The 12,822-nt window shown below is 33.0% G+C and overlaps 1 protein-coding gene across 1 annotated transcript in view; it reads right to left on the minus strand.

Moving 5' to 3' along the window:
- The window catches only part of LOC131061151 (zinc finger CCCH domain-containing protein 14), a 29,775-nt gene extending 19,422 nt beyond the window's left edge, over positions 1–10,353 (minus strand). The window contains exons 1-2 of the mRNA XM_057994660.2: positions 9,831–10,353; positions 498–561 (exon numbers count right to left, since the gene is read on the minus strand). Of these exons, the coding sequence (XP_057850643.1) occupies positions 498–561; positions 9,831–9,942 (176 nt within the window). The 5' untranslated portion in view covers positions 9,943–10,353. The remainder of the gene's footprint in view (positions 1–497; positions 562–9,830) is intronic.
- Positions 10,354–12,822: the final 2,469 nt, after the last annotated feature.

Raw genomic sequence — 12,822 nt, forward strand, 5'->3', positions numbered from 1 at the left:
ATAAAAACACCGTAGGTATCCTTCATGATTTGACATTTCAAACAAGACATGATGCTCTATTACCTTAAAAAACTGACACCTAGGTTTTGTTACAATTACACCCATTGCATATCATTTAACCAATCTCAATAAATGTAATATATAAGTTGGTTGTAGTAAGCCTAAACTCAATAAAAGGATGTGTTGTTGAAATTGTCTAAGGCTTATCTAATTTAAGCGCTAATCTCATCTTTATGTTCTTGAATCACTTGCTAGCTTCAAGACAACAGCCTTACAAGAAGATATTGAAAAAATAATAATGATACCAAATAAAGATATGTATTTAAGAGTTGATGTCTGACATCCAATTCATGAACTGCAATAGCTAGCTAGAATATGTTTTTTGTGCTTAAATTTAATTTTCAATTAAAAAATAGATACTACTTGTGAGTAAACCTCGTAAAAAATTGCAGTTTTATTTATTGAAGTTTCTTCTTTTGATAGGTTGAGATTAAAACCTGAAAAACTTGGTGCATGCTGCCTTTGTTTTGCTTCCTAAAGTTGTTGGCAATGACTCCTTTTCTGTTCAAGAACATTAACTTCTAAATTTCAATTATTTTATATAATTATTCTGATTACCATATTTAATAAATGTATAATTGTAAACCAGTACCAATTAGCCAACAAAATATTTGCAACAAAACTAACCAACAAAATATTTACAACTAGCCCCATGCAGAAAATCCAATTTATAAGTATAAAATTCAATATTTAGTTAATAAATTTTATACCAACAAACTTAAGTTCAAAGATCATTACTCAAGAACATTGTAATTCCTATGGTACACAAGTATGCCCATACAGACTACCTACAAAGTACCATTTAGTTTATCCCAACAACAAAAAAGGCACAGAAGCATGTTAAAGGCAGCTACAATACAGGGTAAAGCAATTAAATAAATTTATCTAACATTTATGGAGCTTCAATAGTACTTAAATGTAATTTGCTGCAACCATTCCCTTCAACACAGAATATACCCTTCAAAACTACCGAACTCTAAGTCAAAAATTGAACTCAAGAACACTAAATAGCGTTGACATTATAATTAGTGTGGGCATTGTAATTAGCATGGATCCAGTAGTATTTATGCGCCAAAGCTTAACAGTTCCAAATCAGAATCAATGATGCACCTATAGATAACCAAAGCCCAGCTAAAGCATGTCACAAATAACATCCTCCAACCAGATGCAGATGAATGGCCAAATTGAAGGTTAAAATTGACAGACAACATGCATTACAGCATGTGAATCTATATCCATGATAGCGCAGATGGCAGCAATGATCCCTTCACGATAATGCATATTATTGGTATTACGCCCAGGGAAAGAAAGATATTAATATTTAAACATTCAATTTGAAAAAATGGAGTTCTCTGCTTGGAACACAATGTATAGCATTTTACAGTAACATCAAATTCCATGAAACAAGTTCTGTAAATGTGAATTCATACAAGAGAGGGACATACAGAAACCACAATTTTCAGATAAAAGTTCGGCAAGTTCAATTCCAAAAATGAAATGTAATATTCACATTCACATATTATCTGTAAATATGTTATTATGTGCTAACATGTGTTAAAAAATTTATTTAACTGTTGATCTCAGCAAAGCAATTTGGTTGTGAAGTGATTTTGTGAAGAAATGATCTTTTTATTTTTTAAATAAAGTGAACTTTAGGTTTCCATAACAAATTAGATTAAATTGGTACATACAAATAACACAAAAACAACTAGAACTGAGCAACCTATGTCACAGAATTCACCAGTTTTACTTCAGAAAACTGAAATCCACCAACATAGCTATAGGGTTTGAATTTGCTTTTTGCACAAATTTTGGTTTCAAACCACTTGGTACAAAAAGGACCTCATCATTAAGCTTAAAGCAGCCAAAAACCTACAAAATAACAAAAAATTCATTTCATTTAGAGCAATTTGGGAAAAAGACAAATTATAATTTGCTTGTACGACCTCCCTTGTGCAATACTATACATGTATTTTTTTAATTTTTCTAGGTCTTCGGTTTTACAATAAATTTTTTTATTTTGAAATTATAAATAAAAAATCCAAAAACAACATATGAAATTTTATTTTAAACATTGATTAAGGGCATAGTGTAGAGGGTGCCCCTCAACCCTTGTGTGAGCAAGATTTGTCAAGCCCCCACACCACCACAATAAAAACCAATAGGTAGGTGCTATTCAATTTTTGAAAATCAAACACACAACCGCCATTTGTTGCTCAAGCACCATTGCCATGTGGCCCACCAGAAAAGTTTTGCCCAACCAACATTGCCACTACTGCATTGTCTCTTAAACTGTAGCACTACAGGTGTTATGCTCAATTGATGCCTCTATCGATAATACCACCAACTGCAATGACCCCCTCTCCATTGCACTTTTCAAATTAATAAGCAAACTTTAGGAGACCTTTACTCGACCATAGCAAGTATTTCTAGAGCAATATTTTTCAAATATTCTAGAATTTTGAAAAACTCACATTGATGTAATTGGTTTTACTCATTGCATGGTTATGCTTGTAACTTTCACAAATGAACTCCAATCCTCAAGTTGTTTTTAGCGTGGAATTTCTTGAGCACAATACCACGCTGTCAATTGTTTGATTTGATTTTGTTCTGAGACTACACTTTCAGCATTCTCTCACTTTCATGAAATTGGAAAACAAATCAAGTATTAGTATCACTAAATTATAAAAATGCCACATACTACACTTCCTATGGTGAGTGTTAATATGAATACACTTGTCTTGGGGGCTCTTGTACATAGGAATTTTACAATCATGAACTAAAATGAAGTTCCATTCTAGGGGGTTGCAAACATGTTCTTTGGCCTTTCATTTCACTATTTTGTTGTCATCCTAAACAGAGGGAACTATTTGTCCTCAAAAAAGGGGATGAACAACTAGTCTTGAAGTTTGAACAAGATCCATACCCTTACTTCAATGCTCATTGTTGCACCAAGTGACAATAAATAGAAACTTGCTAATGCAAATGCACTCAACTTATTAAGTGCCATCACATGTACTTTTCTTGAGGACACTTCCACACAGGTACTTTGTAATAATAAAAGTTCAATTATAGGGGACAGCAAACATGTAAAATTGGCATTTCCTTTCGCTCTTTTGTCATCATACTAGACAAAGGGAACTATTTGTCCTCAAACAAGGGGATAACAAATAAGTCTTAAACAAGATCTATGCCCATATCTTCACATACTCATTCTTGAGCCAAGTGAACATAAATAAAAACATGCTTGGTTAAAATTATTTAGAGAGCCTTAATGCACAAATGCACTCAACTTAAGTGTCATCACATATGCTAGTCTTGGGGGTTGCACACATATTTTTTGGCATTTCATTTCACTCTTTTCTCGTCATCCAAACATAGGGAACAATTTGCCCTCAAAAAAGGGGATGAAAAATTAGCCTTGAACAAGATCTATGATCCTATCCTTACATACTCAATGTTGAGCCAAGTGACCATAAACAAAAGCATGCTTGGTTAAACTACAACAACGTTGTCTAAAAACTAATGTCTTACAATTTCTAGGACATCCTACATCAAATAGAGCATACAAAGTGCCCTCTCACTACCATGACCTTAATTAGGCAATTGTATGGAGATCTTTAACTTTGACCAAATCAAGATGTTCATTTAGAAAACCTTTGACATGGGAATGTAAAAAAACAACATTTGATCCTCCTAACACCCCATTTACATTCATACTCACACCACCAATGTGAGCAATTTGTGTGACATGCGGTGTAGTCATTCGACATGCACTAAGATTCCAACACCTCTATCAACATTGCCACTTGTTATAAATTGAGCATTAAACATTGACACGTTGTGGAATGACCAATGTATACACATGACATGCATGCATTCATTGTAATTCCATCTCCTCTTGTTGACACTACAAAGTTCAAAGTCGCTTCATCAAGGATCTCCAATGTTTTTTTTGCAGCAAGACTTATTGTGGGATGAACAATGTAGCCACATGCCAAGCACTAAGATTCCACCTTAACCATTACTTTACAAAGTACAAAGATGCTTTACCAAGACCATCTTGTGATTCTTGCAACAAAACATCTCAAGGGATAGGCAATGTAACATGGCATTCACGAAGATTCCACATCCATAATTACTTCTTTGGCACCTATTGTACATCATTTCCACCTAGTCTTGACCAATTATCATCTTCAAGTAGGACAAAGACTCAATCTAATCTTGGTACCATCAATCACAAACATGGGGACTAATGCAAAGATTCTAAATAACTACACTTTTTATTCCATCATCCCCCTCCTTCAATTAGGAAGACATTCTATGTGCACCTACAAGTCTACTACTACCTAATGTAAGGAATGTTGTTCAACATGCATTGGCCTTCATTGGCCTTTAGTTTATCCTTCCATCACCAATGCAAGGGGCAAATCATTTATGGAATAAGCCCAAGCAAACAATTATATTAATAATTAAACATTCGGGTCAAAAAAATAAAGTGAGTTCTCTGCTTGGGATGCACACAATATATAGCATGTTACAATAACATCAAACTCAACAAAAGTCAACAATTTTTGTAAATGTGAATTCATACAAGAGGAAATTTATTCTAGCAAATGTGCAACCCTTCACATCAAACATAATTTGCATTCCAAAATTAAACATCTTAAAAATAAATAAATAAATCTTTGCAAACATGGAATATGAAAAATATGAAAGATCATCCTCACTCTCCCATCCTTGAAGACAACCTTCACCTTTCCCTAGCCAACTATGCGAACAATCCTAGCTGGTCCATGTCTCAACAATCCCCAAGGAAAACCTATCCTCCATTGCTCCTTGTAATTGGAGTACCACTCCTTATAAGAAGCGATGTGATATGACACACCTGAGTCAATCAACCAAGCATCATCACCAAAAATGTTAGCAAAGATAAAGCATCATTGGTAAATTCATTATTATAGAAGTATTTATCAAAGGAATCAACTTTCTTCTTAGAGATGCATTCCTCCTTTATGTAACCTCTCATGCCACAATTCTACTACTTTAATTTTACCCAGATATTTGGACTTGCCCTTTCCCTTGGATTTCTTATTTCAACCCTTGCTATCCCATTTATCCTTTGATCTACCCCTCAAAACTAGTGCATTTCTAGTGTATTAATCCTCTTAGTTATGCATTCCATCTTTATGTTACCTCCCATGCCAACTTCTAGCACTTTAAGTTTACCAAGATACCTTAACTTACCCTTTCCCGCGGACTTCTTATCTCAACCCTTGTTATCTCCTCTATCCTTTGATTTATCCCTCAAACTAGGGCATCACTAAAGGATTAATCCATAGATTTTCTCATGATTTCTTCCCCTAACAAGACTCCTACAACATCTCCTGGTTTTAGTGAATATTAGTTACCATTAATTGTCATCATCGAATTCTACCATGAATCAAGCAGGGAACGAAGTAATATAGCATACTTAATCTCTTCTTTTAACTTGACTAGAACTAACATTAATTGACTCGTGATTAAATTGAAAGTGTTGAGATAACAATTTACAATCTTCCTCTTTCATCTCCAAAAAGTCCAACTTCCTTTTCAAGAAATGTTTATTGGCCAAATGTTTCCTATCTTCTTCCACAACAAATATGCAATTAGTTCTAATTGATAAATTCATTAATACAAAGTCAAAAGATATAAAAGGTATGTACTTCTAGCTTCCAATTGCAATCCTCATCAAACATACATGTAGGTTTTAACAATGATACCATCCTCGACAAATCCCTCTCCACAAACAGGGCTTCGATTTTTACTTCCATAACTCAAAATTTTGATGAATGAATCTCTTAACCTCAATCCTTGATGTGTTATCCATGAATCCAATAGCATGTGTTCTTAATTCTCACAAAATCTTTCAAAATCTCCTAAAGGATTTTATTATACACGTAAACCAAATCCCCTTACTTCCATCAAACAAATCCTAGAACAAAACCATTGAGTGTTTTACCACTAAACACATATAGCTCTCAAACCAAACAACATGAACCTATTTACACAAGCAAGCTCTATTACCAAATGTTGGGACATTAATCCTCAATATGACCAATGATTGATATATTAAGAAAGTGTGTGATCTAAATACAATTATATTTGTTGCATCAATTCAATTAGCAACCACATTAGACACAAGAATTTGCATGAGAAACATTTTCAAGAGAAATTCACCAACAAAAGGAGGTTTTCAATTGTATTACTCTGAAACAAGCTCTAAATACTATAAGTATATTTACACCCTCCTTGATCTAAAAACCATAATGTACAACTTCCAAAAACACACTTCACATCATCATCATATTATCTAGCAACTTTACATCAGCCTATTCCATATGCACCACAAATTAGATGCAGCCCTGAGTTATTTTCCTAGAATACCAACTAGCTCAACACTCTTACCACTAATGCAATACCACATCATACAAAACATATAATGACTATATCATTGCATCATCATGTCGCACATCATTCCCAACGATATAACTTCACACAAACAACCAATTTAAATCATCCATAATGACTTAGTCAAACTCTTTTGAAGAAAGACTTTTACATGATCCATATCTTCCTATACTCGACCAAAATTAAACTATGGCCATGCTATAACAAAAGCAAACTTCCTAATAACATATAGTAACTCTGAACACCTGTAACATATACATGTCCTCAATTGCTGCCACATACACTTGCATATGCTCCAACAACTCACTCAACATGGGTTAGCAAATTCTTCATTAAATGTCATGTGTTTGCTACCATAGCAACATTGGGCTATAATACACCTCCATGACAAATAACAAAGTCTAAATCCACAATCTACGGGCATAGGGTTTTGACACTATTTCATCACTCTATGATCAAACTTGTCAACAAGAACTTAATCAATCCTCAAATCCTCTAGAACCCCTTTAATGTTATGGATAATTTGAAATGGTTTCAATACGGCATATAAGTCATTCTAGAAAAAAATAGATATTTTATCACAGCTATACGTATAGCGATAGTGCATCTGTTTTTTATGGAAAAATGGAGACTTCTTCAAATTAAAAAAATTAACAATTCAATTGAAGAAGTAATAATTAATCTTTATAAAAGAAAAAGAACATTTTATATGGTATTTGGTATTGAAATAAATATAGAAAAGATTGAATTTCTATCATGACACTCAAATTTGACAAATTAATATCAAATTAGTATATTGTACTTGTATTATTTAAGGTAATGTTGTTTAGCATATGCATGATATGTGGTATTCTGAACTAAATTCCTTTTTTTAGGCTGCAAATATGTAAATATTTATGATTTTCAGATTTTTGAACAGATCTACAGAAAACATTTTTAGCCCACAAAAATTATCATATTAGCATACCATACATCGCCCAATTTTGCTTCAGCAACTAAGCTTTAAAACGAAAAGAAAATAATATAACATTAAGTGGCTCACAAATACTCAATTAGCACAACAAAATGTAAACAGCTGCAATTTGTACAACAGAAAACATAATATTTACAAGTACCACCTAAAAAACAAAGAGAGAACATGCTGTTATTAATATACATATTAATTTTTTTCCCATGCTTTTGAGGGGACTGCTGAAGCAGAATGTGCACAAAATAAAGCAAAGATAATGGTATAGGTCTGATCATATCCAGTAATATATGCATCAACCCAATATGTTTTGAAACCAAGCCATAGAATAGAGTCATTATCCTAGCAATTGCCGAATCTTTCAAAATTTGTAGCACAATAAAATATTATCTCAATTTAGTAAATAGGAAACTAGACAAAATCGCACTGCCATACAAAATAGTCAACGCCGCAAATAAAATTCATATATTATTTTCACTTGGCATATTGAAATAAATTCAGCAGCAAACTGTTGCAAAAAGAAAGAAAGAAATTACAACAATCAAGTAACCTGAGACAAAATAAAATATCCAACTTTCATCAGAAGACTTTCTCCATTGCTTTAGAGGGAACTGCTGATTTCATACAATGGCATTTTCACTTGCTATACTCAAATAAGTCAGCAACAAAATGTTGAAAAATGCAGCAAACAAATTATGACAATCAACTAACATGATGGTCCAGCAGGGTAAAAAGCCTATGAAGATTGCACTCCAATCAAGCTCTACAAGTTCACTTGAATCTGTATAGATCGATGAGACAAGAAAATAGCAAACTTTGGTTGAAAACCCAACTTTCTCCTTTGCTTAGGGAACTCATGATTTGTCACAAACACTAGAAAAGGTAAAAAGGTGAAGCTAAAAATAACTTTTTACATCCAGCCAACCTACATGAGCTACTGTTGCCTATATTTATCTATGCAAGAGCATGTGCACATCCCTTGGTAGAATATTGATATTGAGGGAGATGCTTGCAAGCACCTGTCCTATGTTCAAAACCCCCAGCACAACAAGGTCATTTATCAGAGAAATTTAACAAGGTTGTGGTATACAATCAAGGAGTACACTTATGACATGTTCGGTTGATATAAGATTAGGTTTCATGCATAGCCAAACTATATTAAACATAGCACACACCCTCACTCAAATTTTACCACAAGAGGATAAGCATATAACTAAAGATCAAGCTCAATAGAAAGGGGAGGAAGTACAGTCAACATCTTTAATTGCAGGTGCCCTAACAAAAGATTCAAATCATACAAACAGTAAATTTTAGAGCTTGTATCTCAAAAAACAGAGTGGACCTACTTTTTTGAAGATCTCAGATTCTCAAGTGAAAAGATGACGGTTTTCAGTACCAGGTACGACCATTTTGAAAACATTATCAAGATAGCAACCTTTCTGGAGGGTGACTTTTTCAATAACATCTATTGCATTTAGTGAGCACTGAGCAATAATGTTTATTTTATCCCTTAACAAACTGTAAGAATACGCACTAACTCTTATGCCATCTGATCATATCATAAGAAAATGTAAGCATGGCAAAATATTGCTTTGATGTCGGTAACTTCAAAAAAATTGCTTCTTGACATTTTTCTAGCAGTACAGTGAAAAAAAAATGGTAGGAAATCTACATGGTACCATCACCCTAACCAAGCTCACTAACAATCCTCCTATACCATTAAGAAAGATAACAAAACCATAAATACCCATCGCATCTTTTAAACTTATAAGCTCAAAAATCACAATTTCCGTCGCTATGACACAGATATGATCTTAAGAATAGGATACCTAAAGATCTATCTGTTGTTCGGTGGTCCTTTATGTTATCCGCATATGAAATGCAGACTGAAAAGTGAGTATATCAAAACATCGCAGATCAAGAACCCCAATCCCTTCGCTACAACATAGATGCCCTTAAAACCCAGAAGAACCAAAATCAATCTGTTTGCGGTTAGCCCTTTATTCTTATCTCAGGAATACGGGAGAAACACAACTCAACTTAAAAAAAGGGCTTTCAAGCAAAGAGAAAACCCAGGCTCACGCTGCCTGTGGATAATCCACTATTATATTGCCATTTCAAATCCCACGAGAAAGGGAAACCAAAAAAGACGACATCGAAGCTATATTCACGAAGACAATCCTTTAATATACTACTGTTGTAAAGCCACGCGTATAAAACGAATTCAGTTAAAATAAATATGGTCTTATATTCAGAAAGCCTGAGCTCGATTAGTATATGCATAATCTCTTATTCTCTTGGCATTTCCAAATGAATCAAAGAAAGAATGAATTATATAGTAAAATGAAAGTACCTGGGGTTGAACCGAAGGGCTTGAATCTGTTGCCGTCAGCATAGGCACCTCCATTCTCCTGCAAATAAGTCTCACCCCTGGGCCTCTTGCGGCCAGATCCAAAAAGGTCCATTTGAGCTGGTTACTAAACCCTGGACTAAATCTGAAGCTAAAACCCTAGGCTAAACCCTAGGACAAGTAGAGCAAATCCTTCAAACCCACAATGCAATACACGGCAGCCGAAATCAGCCTCAAATCCTTTTTGACTTGGCTTCGATATGTGAAACCGTGAGTTCACAAATATCTATATATCTTCACAAAAAAATGAAAATGGGCTTAAAAGCTTAAAATTTGACAGCCACAATGTGGATCCAAAAGTCGAAAGCACAAAAAATTTAGGAAAATATTTATTGGGTGGATCCAGGACTCAGATCCTTTGACCTAATTTCACGACAGTCCTAAATAAGAATCAAGAGAAACTAAATCTAAGTGACAGATTAGTACTTGACGAAACAAAGATCTATAAAGAAACGTGGACTCCAAAAATTATTTGAATTAGTTATTTGTGGGGTTTGGAGCTAACGCAAATAGCTGAAAAGCACTATAAACGGCTAAAATGAAAGCCTAGGTGTGAATTATAATGTTGTGCCCCGCCCACAAGTTGAAGTTACGTAGCTTGATGAATGAGTTTGGTATCATAAATTGCTATAGTCTTCTTCTTTTTCGTTTTCTGTTTTTATTTTTTAATTTAGTGTAGAGAATTTAAGTTGGTCTCTATAGTCTAAGTTGATATAGTTTATATAGATCCCTTAATTATTTTGTATCATATTAATTGTAGAAATATCATATTTCTAATTATGGAGTTTTATAAAATTAGATATTATTGTATAGATGTTAAAGTTTATATTAAAAATATATATTTAGAGTCAATGGTATATCAAGGAATATAAAAGAATTTTTATTCCTTTCTTTTTTTCAAGAATGTAGTCTTTTAAATTATTTTGTATTATATGAATTGTAGAAATATCATATTTCTAGTTATGGAGTTCTATAAAATTAGATATTATTGTATAGATTGTAAAGTTTATATTAAAAAATATATTTAAATTTAATGTATGTGTGTGTGAATAGGTGTATCAACCTATTGGTAAAGTTATCCTTACATTGGTTAATAGAAAGTAGAAGGGACTTTTAGCTAATAGAGTATAAATAGGAGACGTGGTATATGTATTTCATTTTATCTTAATAAGGTGAAAGTAGTTTTATATCTGTTGTTAAGAGTATAGATAGTGAATGTAGTATTATATATGGTGAAATTTGTATATTCGTATCATTGGATTTTTTTTTAAGAGGGTGTTTTAATGATGGTATAATTTTGTGTAAAGTTAAGTATTTTTCCTATGTTTTTTATTTATATATCTATACACATTGCAATATAGTATCCTTACTTTATTCAAATAGACTTGTATATCGATATATTCACCTTATCGGCACATTAAGTACACACACACACACACACACATATATATATATGCACAAATTTCCATGTATGTATGTTGATTTGGTATTTTTAATGTCTTGTGTTGTTTTTGCAAGGTATGGGGTTAACCTTGTAGTTGTAGACTTGACCCCCTCAAATTCAAATTTACTAAATAGTGAATTTAGTATTGTATATTGTAAAATTTGTATATTTTTATCATTGTTTTTCTTTTTTTCTTTTAATGAGAGTGTTTTAATGATTACATAATTTTGTGTAAAGTTGGGTTTTTTTCCATATTATTTATTTGCATTATTGTACACATTGCAATGCCCTATCCTTACTTTATTCAAATAGCCTTGTATATTGATGCATTCACCTTGTCAATACATTAAGTACTACTATATATGCACAAATTTCCATGTACATATGTTGGTTTGGTATTTTTCATGTCTTGTGTCGTTGTTGCAAACTATGGGGTTAACCTTATAGTTGTAGACTTAACCCCCTCAAATTCAAATTTTGGCTAGTTCTTGCCCATTCATTTTTACTAACAAACAACTCAAAAAACATTTGTGCAATTTATTGTTACGTCCTTGTATTTTAGGGCATTCAATGCATTTCATCTTAAACATCCAAGAATCTCCTATCATCTAGTGCCCATGGCATTATACCACATTGATTAATGTAATAAAAGGAATCTATCTATCTGCATGATCATTTTAGGAGAATATGCATGAGTAAAGGGTATTTTAACCATTTACGCATACTTTTATGGGATGACATAGGAGAACATGTCCCCTTGTAACACAACAATATCCCTTCCAAGGTGTTTCTAAATACCGCTAGTCTTTAGGTGTCAAAAATATAGAGAAAGTATAATCAGATCAATGCAAACAGAGTATGTTGCTCAAGAATTCCCAACAATATCTCTAAGTGTTTTAGGTGCTCTTCCTATGTTTTTCTATACACCAAAGTGTCATCAAAGAACAATAAAACAAACTTTCTCAACTATTCTCTTAAAATATGATTCATACAAGACTAAAACGTAGTTGGAGCATTGGTTAACCCAAAAGGCATAACTGAGAATTCAAAATGACCATAATGGCATTTGAAGGTTGTTTTGTGTGCATCTTCATCTCTTATTTTGATTTGGTGATAAATGAATCTCAAATCATTTTTGGATAAACAAACTGCTCTATGAATCTCATCAATCAACTCATTTTGATCCTATGTAATTGGTAATTGTTTTTAATCATCGTCTTCTTCAATGTGTGATAATCTATACACATTCTCATAGTACCATCTTTATTTGTCATCATTACTACCAAATAGGCAAAGGGATTAGAACTAGGACATGTGTGTCCCACATCCAACAACTCCTTAATTGCATTTTCTATTTCCTCTTTGAAAGCTCTCAAATGATGATATATGGAGTTGTGATATGTGAAAAATGAGGGTTCGCTAGTCTAATATGAACTAGGAACAAGACCCTGTTTCCACCATATTACATTAAGGGGAAATGAGAGTTAATCT

This window comes from Cryptomeria japonica, chromosome 4 (genome assembly GCF_030272615.1).
Source record: "Cryptomeria japonica chromosome 4, Sugi_1.0, whole genome shotgun sequence".
Taxonomy (NCBI): Eukaryota; Viridiplantae; Streptophyta; class Pinopsida; order Cupressales; family Cupressaceae; genus Cryptomeria; species Cryptomeria japonica.